Source organism: Myotis myotis, unplaced genomic scaffold (genome assembly GCF_014108235.1).
Source record: "Myotis myotis isolate mMyoMyo1 unplaced genomic scaffold, mMyoMyo1.p scaffold_m19_p_12, whole genome shotgun sequence".
Taxonomy (NCBI): domain Eukaryota; kingdom Metazoa; phylum Chordata; class Mammalia; order Chiroptera; family Vespertilionidae; genus Myotis; species Myotis myotis.
Genome location: NW_023416316.1, coordinates 43,644,097 through 43,662,323, shown reverse-complemented (window position 1 = coordinate 43,662,323; position 18,227 = coordinate 43,644,097). Strand labels below are relative to the sequence as shown.

The window sequence follows — 18,227 nt, the reverse complement described above, 5'->3', positions numbered from 1 at the left end:
CCCTCTTCTTACTCCTCTCAATTCAGTGTCTGGCCCCAGAGCTGTGGACAGACACTGCACGCCTCTAGGCAGGAGCTCCCTCGGTGGTTCCTGCTCCCACGGGCCCTGTGGCTCCCTCACAGATGCCTCTGTCTCTCCGGCCTCGGCGTGAGCATCCAGGAGGACCGCTGCCCGGGCTCTGTACAGGGGCGCACTGTGTGCCTCTGCCCGGTGGCAGCACGAGAACAGAGATGGAATTCAGAGGCAGCAGCTGAGGGCAGCTCGATGCAGCACGCCCTCCCCTCTGCCCCACTCCCCCTCCCCCGCCCCTGGCTTTCAGAACCAGAGGGTGATTCTTCAATGAGGATTCACGAGGGCGGGAGGGAGCCGGCGCAGAGGGAGGCCCAGTGGGATTAGCATGAAGAAAGATTTTCTTTCTAAGTATAATATGTGTGTCATTTTTCTTACATGGCAGCTGTGATTAAAGTCACGTCCTCTGGCCAAATGCTAAAACCCAACTCTGGATAAGTACAGGATTAGAAACACTGGGTATATTATACAAGCTGCAGAAAGACCGATCTGCCATGAAACAAGTGCACCTTTGTAAAATTTCGTTTTTAAATTGAGGAGCGAAGGGTCCACAGGAAACTGGCTCACTATAAGGCTTCGTCACTGGAAACGGCAAACAAACGAAACCCCACCAAGAATACAAACACCAAGGATGCCAGCAGGTACTGCGGTTGGGATAAGGGAAGTCTCCTTGTAATACTTCATACTCCTTCCCCTTGAGCAACGGTTCTCAAAGTGCGGCATCTGCACCAGCAGCAGCAGGATCACACCTGGGAACTTGTGGGAAATACCAGTGCGTGGGCCTCTTCCCAGGCCTATTGGATCAGACACTCTGCAGTCTGTGTTGTCACACCCCCCTGGGGATTCCGGTGTGAACTCAAGTTTGAGAACTGCAAGTTTATGAAATACAATCTGTATCAGAAGGTACATAGGACATGGCTATCCTTCCCAAAGAGATTTAGTCTTTAGTGTCTTAAGGCATCTATGTAACATATTACCTTCTCTCCTGGGCATCTAGGATGGGACTGACACAGACCATCCTCGGGAAAATTAAGAAAAGCATCATTTGCTCGGCCAGTGTGGCTCAGTGATAGAGCACCAATCTATGAACTAGGAGGTACAGTTCCATTCCCGGTCAGGGCACATGCCCAGGGTTGCAGGCAGACTTGATCCCCTGTAGTGAGTGTGCAGGAGGCAGCTGATCAATGATTCTTTCTCATCATTGATGTTTCTATCTCCCTCTCTGTCTCCCTTCCTCTCTGATATCATTAAAAATATCTTTTAAAAAAGAAAAGCATTATTCAAATACTCTTCCATGTTCTGTGACTGAGTCTCCACTGGCAACGCCCTTGCTGGCCACGAATCACCATCTAAGCCACCTGGTTACAGCAGCACCCACTTTCTATGCCAATCAAGAAAACCTAAGCTATGCTGTGGCAACAAACCTCTTGCAGACGTCCCCACCTTATCATGATAAAGGTTTATTTCTTGCCCCCAATACACCTGGTAACACAGGTCAGCAAGGGAACTCTACTCGTCACTCAGGAACCCAGGCTGATGGGGAAGAGGACATGCCAGGCCTAACTTCCAAAGCAGGGGAGCAGCACCCAGAAGTGGACGGAGTGCCTGAGAACAGCCCGAATGACCACTACACAAGGTTACGCCTTGGCCCCGGCAGCCATCGGAGGCAAGGCTGCATGTTAACAGTAAAGAAAAGGCAAGGCCATGGCTTCTCCGTTTTACAGTCACTGCCTCTTTGTTCCCACTGATCTTCAAATCAACAAAATCTATACCGTCCTCCCACGGTCTTTTTTGACCAAACTTTTTCATTCTTTATATTTAAAAAAATGAAGTTAATATACACACAGGAAAGTGCACAAATCCTGAGGATACAGCCTGATGAGTTAGCACAAAGTGGACACGGCCGTGTAGCTACCTCAAGGCTAAGACATGGACGGTCATCGGGCACTCAGCAGCCCCTCAGGCTCCCTCCCAGCCATCTCCTCCCCCTTTCCTAACGGTAACACTCTCCTGATTTCCAACATCACGCTTCAATTATTTTTTTACACACATGCATTCGACTAGCATGTATCAGCCAGGCAGCAAGACTTCCCAGCCCTGGCAGGTGGTGTGACAAACCCAAGCACAGGAGCCGATCTCTGTGAGCTGCCCGGAGGAAGACCGGCTTTCGGGGGTGGGGGTGGGGGGTGGGGGGTGGGGTAACACGTTTCGGACAGGGTTGGGCCATGAGCTCTCCGAACTCTCAGGGACTCAACCAATTTAATGAATATTATCTTTATTACCTGTTTACTTGCGCACATTCCGTATTTCATACCAGGGCAGATGCCGTCATAGCCAGAATCGCTGCCGCCTGACAGATGACGAATAAGCGACCCGCCCAGTCGCCACCGGGCCTCCCACAGCCAGCCTTTCCAGCGTTGAACACAAGTTGTTTTCTCTCTCCCTTTTGTATAGCCTCGCCCTTTCAGGTGGGTCTAGGGCTGGGTTAACTGGTTGGGGAATGAGGAACAAGTGAAACTTATTTTGGCCCAAATACAAGATTGGCATTTGGTTTTAGGGATATTCCTATGCAGCTTCCATGATCTGGAAATTAGGAATATAGTTCCCATTTTCTTGCCTATTAACTGATCAAAGGTCTTCATGGAGAGACAGTGGGCAGTTGGTTTCCTAAAATGCCGGCTTCTCCCCAAATGTCTTCAAAATCAGACACATCGGTGCAGGCACGCGCCCATAAACATGGTGCTTTGCTTTCCTGCCGCTATAGAATCCCTGCTGGCATTCGGGCCCCATGGCCTGGGACACCATTAGAAGTGCTAAGTCCATCTGTCACATTGAAGGGCTGACTGTCACTTCCCACCCCCCACCCCCCCACCCCTAGGAAATGGCCAGGGACTCTGGTGGGTGGGCAGAGAGTGTGTGCAACTCTGGAACACTGTGGCCAACCACTCGGCCACATCCTTTGTGGTCATCATCTTCAGCAAGATGTGCCTTAAATATACTTTTATAGTCAGCTGGCTTCCAAATGACAGCCATGCTAAGTAAACACGGAGTTACCATATGATTAGTAATTTCCTCATGGCACAAAGGAGAACGAAATAGTCTCTGGCTAAGGCCGGGGCTTTAAAAAAAAACCCAAAACTGCGCTTTCAGTAAAAAAAAAAATAAAAAAAAAATAGAAAACTGTCTTTATTCCAAAGCCAGAGCAACAGGTCACGGCCTTCTTCCTGTGCAGGAACATTGCTGCTTCACAAGGAAGTGGGGAAGGAAAAGATTAACAGGAAAACATTCCCAGAGCTGACTGCTCAGCTGCTGTCACTCATATGCTGAGCTGCCCCCACCTCCCTTCCCCATAAACACACACAGATGGATCGTGGCAGCAGGTTCCTGGCCTTTTAGAAATGACTTCTCCAGGCCCCACCCTGTCTACCTGTTTAGAAAAGAACTTAAGGGTAGTGTTCTCATAATTCAGGAGTAATAAAATTCTCAGCGTGCACCAAAGGTCACACTGAGAAACACCAGGGATGCTCCTTAAAGATTCCCAGACCTAAGGAAGCAGATCTGCAGGGTGGGGCCCGGAATTTGTATGCCCACCAGCTCCCTCCGGAGACCCCTATGCATGCTGTGAAGGGGGAAGCTCACACCAAGTATCACAGAAATAAAGGTATCTCTGCTTGCAACAGGCTTCCCCCTCAAAGGGACCCATGAGCATTTAAAGAAAGATTACGGCTCGTCTGTTCGTTATTTCCCTTGAGGGGAAAATTGCAGTTTTCTTACCTGATTCTGTCTGCAAGCGTTATCACACATCTGCTGTATTTCAGTGTTATATAAGTCAGGGATAAAACTGTGCTCATGGGAGCATCGAAAAATTACTGACAGGGACCCAACATGTCATTTACTGTGGGGATAGTGCTAGATAGTGTGTTGGGGGTAACTTTCTCCAGAAGCAAGGCCCACCTCTGCGATAAGTATAGGGTTTAGTCCTAACAGCAGGACAAGTTGTCAGTTTTACTTAACATTAAAGTCTCAAAGTTCCCATTGCTCTATTCCTTTAGTCTTGGGGTGGACTCTGGCCTTCAGCTCCTTTTTTTTTTTTTTTTAAAAACCCTCACCTGAAGATATGTTTACTGATTTTAGAGAGGGTGGGGAAACATCAGTGTGAGAGAGAAATGTTGACTGGTTGCCTCCTGTACCCACCTCAACTGGGGATCGAACCCACAACTTAGGTAAGTGCCCTGACTGGGAATTGAACCTGCAAACCCTTGGTGCATGGGATGACCCTCCAACCAACTGAGCTACCCAGCCAGGGCTGGCCTTCAGCTTCTTAGCTTCCAGGGCAAGGGTGTCTGGAAAACTGGCTTTTCCGTAAAGCTGGAAAATAAAATCAGGTCTCTCTAGCCCTCTGCCAGCCTCTCTTGGGGACCTTGCCCAAGCATCCCCCCACAAACCCCTTTCTGTATTTGTGCCTCAATAAATTGCAGCTGTGCCAACGGGGAGACTCAGGCTGGTTAAGACAGTGTGCCAAGATCCCAAGATAAAAAGCATTCAAAGTGCCCAGTGTTAGCAGAGCAAACAAGGCCCAAGGCAGCAGACAGGCAGCAGACATTACCCAGAAGCTAGATGTGTACTGAAGAAGACCTCACTCCACGGCAAAACAAGCACTCGTTTTCTTTTTGCAAAATTTAGCACAAGAAGCCTGAAATGCAGCACGCGGATGTAGGAATTCATTTTCTCCGGCACCGACAAAATCGCCTTCCTTTCTCAAATGCAACAGAGAAAATTCTCAGGATCACAAACCACCTGAGATACAGCCCTCCTTGCTCAAAAGGCAGGCCAGGCCGTTAAGAGGCAGGAAACTCACAGCCCCACTTTTCTTCAAACACAAACACCCTCCTGCTTTAATTTGCTGTGTGATTTCAGATCTGACGGAACTTGGCCTTAAATAACTCTCTGAACCGAAGTTTAGCCCAAATCCCAGAGCTGGCGGATCTGTCCCAGGAGGGAAAGAGATGCTTGTGACCCCGGCACCTGTGGCCTCATTTTCATGCTTCATGGAAGAGAACAGCCCTTCTGCCCAGAGGCCCCGGCATGAACTGAGCCGTCCCTGATACTGCCCCGCGTTGGCCTGAATTGCCAGCAATGTTTCTCCAGCGCCTCCAAAATTCTTCTCTCCAAAGTGCCAGTGCCTGAGCTCGTGAAAGCAGGCTGTCCAGTGCAAGCACTGTGATGACACACACCTGTTGGAAAACTCTAGTCTCTGGCCTTATTCCTTGAGCTCAGTGATGAATGAACAAAAGAAAGGAAGGAGAGGAAGAAGGAAAATAAAGGTTGAAGAAAAGCCTCAGTGATCTTTTTGCGATGCACCTGGCTCTCACGGATGACCCAGGTTAAAAAACCACCACCCGCCACTCTGCCCAAACACCTCGTGTGCATTCTGGCCACCCTCTTCATTCTAATCCAGTGGTTCTCAACCTTCTGGCCCTTTAAATACAGTTCCTCACGTTGTGACCCAACCATAAAATTATGTTCGTTGCTACTTCATAACTGTAATGTTGCTACTGTTATGAATCGTAATGTAAATATCTGATAAGCAGGATGGTCTTAGGCGACCCCTGTGAAAGAGTCGTTCGACCGCCAACTAATCAGATGGACTCGAGCCCCGTGACATTTTAGAAAGGACTTGGAAGGAAACAGGTGCTGCCGGGCCATCAGCTGTCTGAAATAATAAGCCCGCCTGGCTCCATCTCTCCCTTCCTATCATCACGGGTTTCCACCAGCACCGGCAGGTGCACCCGGACTCGGAACCAAGGTGTGCTGCTTCTGCACGTGAGAAGAGTGAGCTCACCGGCTCCCCTTGGAGATTACCTGTCTGGTGAACTGCTTGCCTAGCGAGGTCTTAAATTTCAGACTCGTGACGTGCAACCTGAGTGCTGAGCAGAGCTGTGGCGCTCTCAGAAGGTGTCTTCTGTTGTCGGGGTGCAAGACCGGCGGGCCGGGCGCTCGGCCTGCCTGTGCAATCCGTCAGCTGGTGCTGCCACTGCTGCAAGTCAATAGCATCGGGCACACAGTGTCAGAGATGAAGCTGGGACAAGCAGATAGCTTAATGAAATTTTATTTTGAAAATATGGCAAGAGTCTAAGGCACTTCAAACATTTAAATACATATAAGACCATGGTAAGTGTGACATGGTATAAAGGAATCCATAAATACGTGGAGAACTACGCCATGTTTCTCTAGAGGCGAATATATAGCCAATTCCTCTAACACAATGTGACCTTTATCATCAGGTATTAGAGTTGTGCAATTATTAATAAAAATATGGTACTGTTACATGTAGTTCTTCATGTCTTTTATTTCCATGGAATATAAAAGTTGAAAATACTGTGTCAATTTCATATAGATACCTTTTATATAAAAAGTCATATAATACATCCACCGAGATAAAACCAACTGAAAAGATTTCCTTTTGTACGTGTTATACTTTTTTAAGAGTTCCATCTTCTCATTTTAACCCAGAAACCTACCAGCCCAGGCCCAAGTTGCTGATGACCAAAGTCACCTCAACTTGCTTTAGAAAATAAAGACAAAAAAAACATCAACGAAACCATCCTGGAATGGAATTTCTGAGGAGCTTTCCAATCGTTCCACGCCGGTCAATATAAACACTGGAGGAGAAATTGGAAACACTGTGCCAGTGAGAACCTGACACTCTCAGCAGGGGTGGTGGGGGCGGGTGGAGAGAAGGCGCAGAAGTTGCCCGCTCAGGTCAGGTGACAGTTTCCTACGACTGTTCATAACGGAGCAGAGACTCAACAGCAACAGCGACTGGGTCAAGTGTGCCCTCCACAGAGGGAAGATGGCCGGGAGGGAGGCGGTGGGTGCCCGCCGGCAATCTCTCGCTGGCTCAGCTTCCGCCGTGACAGCTCCAGCCTTCGGTCCTTGGCCTTTTGCGTCCTGTTTGCTGGTGAGCTCAGGCACAATATGCATACATTCAGTATCTGTCACCCCAACAGGAACAGTCAGCAGCTTAATGGTGGCATGTAAATGGATGGCTATTTGTACATAAATCAATCAAAAGCACCTCGGTGGGTGGGACCAGGAGATGTCTTCCTTCCAAGCCGAGGGGTGCCCTAGAGACCAGGAAAGGAAAAAAAAATGGGGGTTAGTATGTGACCTCAGGCAGGTGTGTCCTCTGTGACATAGGAACTCGGTCCACCATAGCTGACAACCACTGGTGAGCCAGAGACAGAGCGGGAGCTGGAACACAGGTCCGCCAGCAGGAGGCGCTCAAGAGCCAGCTGAGCTCAGTAGTGCTGTGACCACCTGTCCCTGGGAAGTCGACTTCCTGCTAAGAGTGGATTCTGGGACCACAGGTTGCTATTCACACTATCTGCATTACAAGAAATGGCAGGAACATGGCGACATGTGTTAGCTGGCTGGGGTTGTGCCATTTGAATAATTCTGCCCAGAATAAGTCCTTCACGTGAGGGTGTGAGAGTGTGTGTCCCCTGAGGACAAGCAGAGGTCCCTTCTCTGCTGTGCTAACCATTAGCACTCCTGGCCTTCTGGGTGGGGGTAAAAGTGATGGAGTCTTAAGTTCCAGACTGAAACTTCCATTTTCAGAATCCTCAGAAAACCTGTGCCTCTCGTCAACTCCCAGAGGAAGGGGGCCCACCTGTCTGGTGGATTTCAGCCTGCTAACAAATGCCAAACGCACAACACTGACCGGAGACTGGGCTTTGGCGAAGTTGACGTGGGCATAGAGGAGGACGGCGATGTCCTTGTGTCCTGCTTCCAGAGCGATCGAAAGCGCGGTGCTGCCATCCTTAAAGATGAAAAGAACAAGCCAGGTTGGATTTCTCAGACGTCCAGACAGCCAGAGGTAACAAAACAAAACACCCTCCAGTAACTGAGATGGTCCCCCAAATCTAGCCATTGGTCCAGTCCTTTAAAAGGGAACTTTTCTGGACCTCGATGTGCTAAGCTCTTCGAATACAAGGACGAATGAGGCACAGTCTGCACCCTAAGGAAATCACAGTCAACAGGACAGTCACCCGTTCCCCTGTCTTGGCCTCACAGTGGTTAGTGTACAGGCCTGCACACTGTGGGCCCTGGACAATGTAGGCTGCCCATGGAGAAGTCTCATTCAACCACTGTGCCCACCAGCGGGGGACAGTAGGAGATGGAGGTAGAAACATATTTTAATTTTCCCCCCCTTGTCATTACAAATGAGCAGCAGGCATGTACCATGGTGTATGTGTTGACATCTTGCCTAAGGTCTCTTAATTTTCCTCTTGGGGAGAGAGCTGGTCCTGCATCCCTAACCACCCCTGTGAGATGTGTGAGTAACATCAATGCAGAAGCACTGAATCCTGCTGGCTTGCAGCGATGTATCTTATGGGGTCCTGGCTGTGTGGCTCAAGTGGTTAGAGAGACATCCAGATATGCCAAGATTGCAGGTTTGATTCCTGGTCAGGGCACATACAAGAATCAACCAATGAATGCACAAATAAGTGGAATAACAAGTTGATGGCTCTCTCTCTCTCTCCCTCCCTTCCTCCCTCCCTCCCCTCTTCCTCCTTCCCCACTCTCTAAACTCAATAAAAGTAATTTTTAAAAAGAAATGTATCTTATGGAAATATGTGGAAAGCACTACATATGGGGAAGAAAAATTATCAGTAAAATGTTTGGTTTCTATTAAAACGGCAGGGATTTAGATGGATATAAAAGAGCATCAAGGCAAAAAACACCACCACTTAGTTTCTGTCTAGGACTGGAATAAAGATGCTCCCACTCCCTTAAGGATGAGGAAGTGGACGATTAGCTGGTGACCAGGATGTCTGGAAGTCGCTGTGGCTCTAGGGCCTCGTATTACTACATCCACAAGCTGTTCTTTGCTGAAAGAGAGTAGAAGCAAAAGCCAACCAACAAAAACCAAGACACACGGAACATCGTGTTCTTGAGGGAACAGGTTGGAAACGCTCCCTCTGCTCGGGCGGAGGTGAGGGAATGAGGCGGGACTGCGGATCCGCTCCTGTGCAGCCACCGTGCCTGCCAATCCCGCACTGGCTGCTCTTCCTGCTGCCTGGGGCCCACCGGGACCTGAGGTTCAGTGCGAAGAAGGATGTTTTTTTCCCTCTCACTTTTTAGTGTTTCCAGTTAGAGGAAGCTCTGGTCCCAACCTGTGCTCCACAGAGATAAACTTTTCGAAACAGAGCCAACCCAGCCCAACCTCTATGACCCCTGGACCTTTCAACCATGTCACCACCCAAATGTTAGTTCCTATGAGAGAAGCAGCTTTCCTTAGGAGGCTCCCAGTCAAGGGTTATCTGGGAGTGGGGACAGCTCAGCACCTGCGAGAGGAGATTAGAACGGTGCTGATGGACCAGCCCAAGCAGGAGTGGAAAGATGTGAAGGGAGCCAAGACTGGCCAGCTCCCCTGGGCCCTGGTGACGGGCACACCTGCCTTTACTTCATTTTCCTGGGAAAGTGTTTCACTGTAGTAATATCGGTTCTAGTCAGCCAATAACCCCAACTGGTAGTAGCTGGCAATCCGGATTTCCAAACGGGCCGGGGACCTGGTCCTCTCAGTGGTCTTAGAAGTGCCTACATCTGATTCTGTATTGTAAATCTGTTCATTCCCCTTTAATAGGCTGGTTCTCGTGCCTGCGCAGCACCTCCTTCCTTTAGTAAATTTGGGGGTGAGGTCCATTTATCACTCGGCCTTTGGCTTTAGTTAATGGAGTATTAGTTGGCACACAATAAATGCTGCCAAGCTGGGCCATGAAACGAGGTGGCCTGGGTGGCAACACAAATCCTCAAGGAGAATCAAGGAGGATTTGTTTTCTGCCCCCAGCCAAATGGCACTCAGAGCTCCCCCTCCCCCCCGTGGCCTTGCGGGCACCCCGGCCCCAGGGAGACGCTCACGTTGTCCTCCAGATGGCCGTTGCAGCCAGGCTGGGCCAGCAGCAGCTTGACGATCTCCACGTGCCCGTGCTCGCTGGCACACATCAGGGCGGTGGAACCCTCATCGTCCTGGATGTTCACGTCAGCACCGCAGGCCAGCAGGCCCTTCACCATGTCTATCCGCCCATGGCTGACCGCCAGCATGAGGGCTGTCTGTCCTGCCTGCGCAGAGAAATGGCAGTGAACTTCAGAAGTGCATACCGGGGCCGGCAGGGTATGGCCTATTGTGGGGGGTGGCTATGCTGGGGGTGAGGAGCGGCGGAGGGGGGGAGGGGTGGAGTGAGGGAGAGGAGGGAGTGTGGTGACAGAGGGGAAAAAATGGACGTGGAAGCATGCGGGTGGAGGCAGGCATGGATCAATCAGCTTCTCATGTGCGATGAGCTAAGTTAATATGTTAGATCATAACGTATCGAGTCAGTTTTTCCCTTTAGCTTGGAGGCTCTGTCTCATTATATCAAGGGGCTGGAAAGTCAGCAGATGGTTAACCACTATGAACACATCTGAACTAGGGGCACCCGGCATGCAGACACTAGTCACCTGGTCGATGCAGGGACTCGCAGTCACCGATATGCAGGCTGACCTACAGTTTACGTGCACACGGCTCCAGACAGGCAAAGGACGGAGAAGTTTCCAATGGGGAGTTTAGGCCAGTATTTCATGGTGCGCTTGGTTGTCTAGGGGTCGTCTAGGGCTGCCAGGTGGCCACGTAGACTCAGGGCCGGGCCAGTGAGTGAGCGCTCAGTGGTGGGAGGGGGTGTGGGAAGCTGTGCAGGCCAGAGCTGTAGGCTAGCAAGCACAGACATGAACGAGCCTGGGAAGGAAGTGCGCTCACCTGGCTAGCTTTGGCGTTCACATCCCCACAGCCAAAGAGTTCCTCCACCACCCGCATGTCCTTCTCCGCTTCCACGGCGGCCAGGGCTGCCAGCATGATGGGGGTGTAGCCCGCCTTGTTCTGGTGATCCACGTTGCACACGTCTGCAGCGACAGGAGTCTTGTTTAGGGATAATTCATCTCCTGATAGGAACTGAAGGTATGGGGTTTGGAAGAACCCAATGACATGGCCTCAGGAGGTCCAAGTACAGGAGTGACTTGGAAGGAAATGCGAGGGGGTGTTTTTATATCACACAAAAAATTATTATTTTTGTTTCATGAGGCCAGGAGCTACAATGAGCTTTCAGAACATGTCTTGTTTGCAACTGGCGGCCGAACTGGAATCGCGCGGCTGTCTGGGAGGTTATTCTAAGTCAGGGGTGGGCAAAGTTTTTGACTCGAGGGCCACAATGGGTTCTTAAACTGGACCGGAGGGCCGGAACAAAGGCATGGATGGAGTGTTTGTGTGAACTAATATAAATTCAAAGTAAACATCATTACATAAAAGGGTACGGTCTTTTTTTTTTTTTTAAGTTTTATTCATTTCAAACGGGCCGTAGTTTGCCCACGGCTGTTCTAAGTAATGGTTGCTGTGAAGGATAAACAATAATGTGGTAACTGGACATTGATCTGTGTTTAGGAAATCACTGTTTTGGAGTGAAGAAGGCAGTGAGAGCTACAAGTGACAAGGATCTGTAAAGGCTTGTGCACGGAATCTGAACATGAAACCACGACTCATTCTGCGGCCCAAGCTTTACTCCTCTGACGTGTGTGAGGCCCTTAGAAGCAGAGTTTCAATCACACGACACCTACTCAGGGAATTGTGGTCTGAGAGCAAATGCAGTCAAGCCCCAAACTGCCAGCGACTAAGAGACCCTATAAACCAGACCTTTCCTATTCCTATAATTGCTAAGAGGTCTTCTGGGGCGACATTATCCTGCAGGCCTTTTAAATTCCTTCCGCACTAATAAAATGAAAGGAATGGAGGGTGCAGGAAAGACACTTGTGTGTGACCGAATGCAGTTAAAATGTTAGGCTGCTTCCATCACATGGAGGAGGTATCCTGAGAACGTTCCCTGAGTTCTGAAACAACTGTACACCGGGGACATCTGGCATCGACAATAGTGCGTATTTTTTAATGTCGGAAAGGAAAAGGCCGTGTGATGGAGAAGTGGGCGAGCAGACGTGCTCTGCGAGGCTCCTCAGCATCTGTCACGTTCAGTTCAAACACACTTTATGGAGCCACAATCTCTGCCTATAATGGTGATCGGTCAAAACTAAATCCAGCCCAGCCGCACGGTGTGGCTCAGTGGTTGAGCGTCAACCCATGAACCCGGAGGTCACTGGTTTGATTCCCGGTCACATGCCCAGGTTGAGGGCTGCATCCCCAGTAGGGGGCCTGCAGGAGGCAGCTGATCAATGTTTCTATCCTTTCCCCTTCCTCTCTCTCTAAAATCAATAAACACACACACACACACATATGTATATGTGTGTGTGTGTATATATATGTATATATACATATATACATATCAGAAAAGTGATTAACCAAAGGCATCCAACAATGGAATTAACTAAAATCATTTAATTTACCAAAACATCTTGTCCACACAAAATATCCACGGCTAGGTTAAATCATCACTTTCAGGAGTAATCCTGTTTTTTGCTTTCCTGGATATTGTCCACTTCTCTGTTTAAACAATACCTCGGGCTGCCAGTATCACCAGCTCTGTTTACAGTCTGGAAAGCCTGAAGGGAAGGCGGCTTGGAATTCCTTCCTGAAACACGGAAGCAGTTGTATCCTAACATGGCCCCTATGCCGAGAACAAGCAAGCTTAGAAGAGAAAAGTGGACAAATCTGCCTGGTTTCTTCCCTGCATTAATCCAACTTCCACCAAACAGAGCAGGAGAAGTTGGGCTGCTGGGCCAAGCAGCCGCGCAGGAAAACCGGGCACCTCGACAGCCATTTCCTAAATCAGCTGTCCACCCTGTGTGCTCGTTAATGGCACCGAGGCACTGTGACTCCGTCAGCCACACCACAGAAGTGGAGATAGGGATTTCAAAAATAAATCAAAATGAGCCTGGGGGGCGGGGGCGGGGGGGAGGGCAAGGGCTGGGTGCCGGGGGACAAAATGGGGGGAAATCTGCAATAGTGTCAACAATAAAATAAATAAATTAATAAACAGCTACATCAAAATGCTTTGGGAACTATATGTACCACTGGGCTGCTCTGTTTGAATAACAAGTTGAAAGCTCAGCATTTCTCAAAGGGGACCCTTCTATGTCGCAGCACCCGCTCGCTTCCTCTTTAATACATCCATTGGCAATAGTCTGAGATGGCAAGTTCCACTTATAAACCAGACTCTCCACAATTCTCACGACTATGGTTCAGATTCAGGAATAACACGTCCTTTGCTCTATGCTGATTTTCCATTAACTGGGTGTATTTTGGAGGAAACGCGGATGATTCTACATAAGGTATCACAGTGCCTTTGCTTGGTTCCCCCCCGCACCTCCGAGCCAGTTGGCTGGAGGTCGTGAAGCAATGCCAGAGGGAGCAGCCCGGCCTCCTGGGAGCCAACCCGCTGACCCTGCACGACTCCAGCAGCGGGAACTGCGGCCCAGGGATGCCCTGCGCTCACCACTCGCTCGCATGCAGCTGACCTGCAGCAAGAATATCCTCCAAACCTCCGCTCGACACAGATCTGGGGTCTGTCACCCGGTTTCGTTTCCGCGCCACGCCTCCCACGCGGAGTCAGGCGCTCCCTGCCTCACCATGTGGAGGAGCAATGGGGAGGACTGCAGGATGGCACAGCATGGAGGTGCTGACCAAGCACCCGGGGTGGGCGCCCTGAGAGAGGAGCCCGCGGCCACGTACCCGCGTCCAGGAGCAGCTTGACGATCTCGAAGTTGGAGTGCGACACGCTGTAGTGCAGGGCTGTGTTGCCGTTGCCGTCTGCCATGTTGATGACATGGCGCAGGACCTCGGGGGACACGGCCGCGAAGGCCGCCAGGTAGTCCCCCACCATGGCCGGGACCGCCGACTTCTGGCTGGACACGCGGAACCACTCGTGCTGCAGGGTGTTCAGGCAGAACCGCTGCCAAAACACCAGGCGAGGCCGTTAGTGCTTCTATTTATAGACTCCCTGGGACCCAGCTGGAAGCCCAAGGAACCAGCCTTGTATGGCCAAAGCCCATGCCGTTAGCACTGGCTGCAGAAACAACAGCGAAACCCAGAGCTCCGAGAGAGGCCTCAACTTCCACATGGATCATCATCCCTCCTGATTCTAAACTCAAACATATTCTGACTTCTCTAAGAGGCCATAGAGCCCTGTACGAGAGTTCACATTCTGGCTCTGCTCCTTAGGGGCTGTTTAAGACCCTGGGGAAGACACTCATCCTGTACCTCAGTGTCCTCGTCTGCAAAATGGGGACAATAAACATACCTTCCCTCCACAGTGTTGGTGGCGAGAACGACTGAAGCAATACATGTAAAACTCTGAGGCCTGGCTCTAGTTATTACGGAACTATGAACATTATGCAGTTATGCTGGCCGTCCGAATGACTTTCATAGCAATTGGGACAGAAGGAATTACTTAACCCACACTTAATTATGCTGCTCAGCTCCTTCTACATCTCCACGGCATGAGGCTGGGAGACCATAAGCATGTAGCCAGCTCAATCCCCACCCCAATATTAAAGACATGTTCAGTCATGGAAAGGGAGGAAAAAGCAGATCTGGGACAAATTACATTTCCCAGGAGGATCATCTGCTTTTGGTCATCAGCCCCACTCGCCTCCCCGCTTTGGGTGTGGACACATGTTCTTCATGGATGAGCAGGTCAAACTTGCACCGCATGAAGTTCAAGGTAGACGGGTCACAGCCAGTGCTGGTGATGGGGATAACTACACTTTTTTCACGGGCCCTCTTTCATACGAGGGTACCATTCATCTGTGCTTTGCTTCTCTTTACAAGATTAAAAATATATCAAAGAAAGATGGACAGTCTATGTCAAAAGAAACAGAACCCAAGAAGTCCTCTTTCGATAGGAAGGTTGAGATTGTAGAGCTTCCACCTCTATCTTCTTGCCACTGATGATTCAGTTTTAGCCCATTCAACCGTATATTTGGTCACTCTTTGAAAGGTGTTGTGGCCAAGAGAGAATTCTTCTATTTTTTTTTCTATTTTTCTGCTCCCTCTTTTTCTTCCCCCCCCCCCCCTCTTTTACATATTCAGATTTCTATTTCTTTGGCGTTATAACACGGAAGGAAGGGGAATTATGTCCTCTGGTTATCCTAGCTCTGTTACTGCTAAATATCCAGTGACCTGTAGGGTTACATGGCCCCTGACAGTGTGACCATTCACATGTCCACTACTTTTCACAGCACAATACTTTAAACACTTTTGCACTAAAGAAATATTCAATGAACAAAAATGTACTGATCACGGAATGTGTGTCTGACACTATGCTTGGCAATCTGGGGTCATAGAAATGTGAAGACTTCCCAGAAGACCACATGGCCTAGTATGTTGAGCCAGATTAAAGAAAAAATATATTATGGCTAAAAAATCAGGGGCCTGAAAGCACCAGTTTTAAGTTCAATTTAAACCTCGTGGGAAATAGTAACACTGCAGTGATGTTTCATGGTTTTGCTACTTGTGACCAAGGTTCAGACCGGCATTTAGTGCATCACTGACAGAGTTCAGCATGTAGTTCGATGTCCGCCCCTCGGCCAGGAATTTTATGGAGTATTTTCTTCCGTAAACATCACTGCCATGCTCCTTTCAGCACACTGACTGAATGTCAGGACTTGGCTGGCTCTGATGAAGTTTAAGTCTCCATAGCAGCATACACAAATATGAGATGACACCATCCTTTTTTTTCCTTTTTTTTTTAAAAATACCATATACTAAGGTTATGTGATTTAGTTTAGATAAAAACAAAACAAAAGCCCTAACCGGTTTGGCTCAGTGGATAGAGTGTCGGCCTGCAGACTGAAGGGTCCCCAGGTTGGATTCTGGTCAAGGGCATGTACCTTGGTTGCGGGCACATCCCCAGTAGGGAGTGTGCAGGAGGCAGCTGATCGATGTTTCTCTCTCATCAATGTTTCTAACTCTCTATCCCTCTCCCTTCCTCTCTGTAAAAAATCAATAAAATATATTAAAGAAAAAAAGAAACAAATATTACAATATCCTATTAAAAAACAAACAAAACAAAAAGCATGAACCAGTACTCAAGACAGGTATTATCTAGCCCCAGCACTAACTAGCAGCTGCCACTCTAGACAAGACTTATAATCTTTCGGGCCTCGGTTAAAGCAGGATGAACCAGAATAGAGAGGCCTCGTAGGCACACGCCCATGCACTTCTCACGCCTGTGACAGTCACCACCAGTTCTTCAGATTGTGCTTGTTGTACAGGAAGGAAATCTAGTTGCCTCTCCAGGGTGAGTTCATTCCTTAAATCCCTTCTAGCCCTAACATTTTGGTTTCATAACTCTCTAATGCTGTGAGGCTTCTAAATCAACTCTCTCACTAGCTGCTGACTTAAGTTAACCAGCATAAAACTTCCTATTAAATCTAATGCTAAAATGCAAAGATTCAGCTGCGCATTACTACCTAAAACAACACAAAAAACTACATTTTCTCAGCGCACTGAATAGAGCTGTCAACACGAGGGCTGGTCTGGCCTAGGAAAGCAGCCACACATCGACCTCACCAACGCAGGAGAGGGCGACAGACTTGGCAATGGGTCGGATTCACCACTGCCCGGAAGCGCGGCTCTGTCCCACATCTGCTGCTCGCGCTCACTACGGCAACCATCAGCTTCTCTGCTGTTTGCTTCTGAATCTCTCAGACAGTGGGATGACGACAGTGCAGTTATTTCTAAGTTTAAAAATAGTGGCAGCCTGCATTCCACACCGGAACATAATATGCAGTTTCATAATTGAAAGGAATGCTGACCTTGGCCCAGATAGGTTTTTTCTTTTTTCTTTTTTTTTAAAAAAAACCCCACACACATATGCTAACGTAAAAAAAAAAATGTCTGGGATGCTGCTACCTGGATCACAAGGTTTTGTCAGTAGAAGCAGAACTCGCAGAAAGGTGCCGAGTGACTGCAATCAGCCCTGCCTTCCACGTGCAAGTATGCCTCACAGATGCACCACCCCCGGGACAAGTACAGGGTCGAGGAGGATATGTGAGATTGGGCCTCCGGGGACGGCTCACAGTGCGACCCAGGGAGCGGGGCAGCAGGATGCTCGCCCTGCCCACACAGGCTAGGAATAGTCTGGAGGCAAGCACGCTGGCAACAACAGCTCAGGGACAGGCCACAGCTGCCGGGACCAGCGTGTCCACTCAGCACTGTGCACAGACTGGGGACAGCGACTGTAGACCAGACTCACCATATCCTTGCTGGTCAAAGCTTTGGGGTCATTTATGTTATTTTTCAGTAAGTTGCACGCGGACAACATCTTTTCACTTAATTCATACCTGAAAGGGGGGAAAAAATAAAAAGAAAGAAGCTCACAATTGGCCATAAAAGGAAAGGCATTTTTATCTCAAACTCTGTAACACTTTAAAAGATAAGAGGACCCACGCCGAGCCAAGCTCATTGCTCGGTACAAAGTGCTTCCCTGGAGGGAGTCCAGGCGTCCCTAGGTGGCCAAGGGCTGATGCTATGATGCAGAGCTAACAACGCCTCCAACCAGAGATCACGGCTTTTCATGAGAAAAGCTTTAGGCCTCATAAGTTTGAATTGTATGACATTATTGTAGAAGAACATTTGGATATTTTTCACTCCTTTTGTTCTGAGTTCTTAAAAGTATTTCTTATTCTTATGGGGTTGAAGAGGCCTGAATTACCACATACCCATTACACCGACCAGTAAACCACACGTCTGAACTCACATTTGGTGACCCAGGATGTGTTTGTTGAACCCACGTGAAGTGTAAACTTAAAAATCAGAGGACATATGATATATACATTACATCTCAATAAAGCTGTTAAAAAATCAGATGACAAGACATCGCGCCATTTGAAAATACTTGGACATATAAACTAAAAGTTACTTACCTTGTCTTAATACAGTTAAGCTTTCACTTGCCAAATTTAAAAAAAGGCAAGCTTTCTAAAATGTTCTATTTATTACATCGCATAGCGAAAAACCACACTGAAATTTCCATCTGTTCATTCTCTCGTTTTATAGGCACTGATGCCGTATTTACTAAGTCTTTAAAATTTACTACATTTTATGTGCATGTTTCAGCCAACCAGTGTTTACTTGATATTTCAGCTGCTGTTTATGATATTTCCAAAAACCATTCTTG

General features: G+C 48.7%; 1 protein-coding gene across 11 annotated transcripts in view; it reads right to left on the bottom strand.

Annotated features, from left to right (window-relative positions):
• Positions 1–6,162: 6,162 nt before the first annotated feature.
• Positions 6,163–18,227, bottom strand: part of KANK1 (KN motif and ankyrin repeat domains 1) — a 190,460-nt gene continuing 178,395 nt past the window's right edge. For 10 of the 11 annotated variants that reach the window (XM_036330932.1, XM_036330933.1, XM_036330941.1 and 7 more), the window contains 6 exons: positions 17,304–17,391; positions 13,778–13,997; positions 10,865–11,007; positions 9,994–10,194; positions 7,793–7,891; positions 6,163–7,196 (listed from right to left, as the gene is read on the bottom strand). In XM_036330932.1, the coding sequence (XP_036186825.1) occupies positions 7,134–7,196; positions 7,793–7,891; positions 9,994–10,194; positions 10,865–11,007; positions 13,778–13,997; positions 17,304–17,391 (814 nt within the window). In that variant the 3' untranslated portion in view covers positions 6,163–7,133. Of the gene's footprint in view, positions 7,197–7,792; positions 7,892–9,993; positions 10,195–10,864; positions 11,057–13,777; positions 13,998–17,303; positions 17,392–18,227 lie in introns of those variants that run through there. The other variant, XM_036330940.1, reaches the window with a different exon arrangement.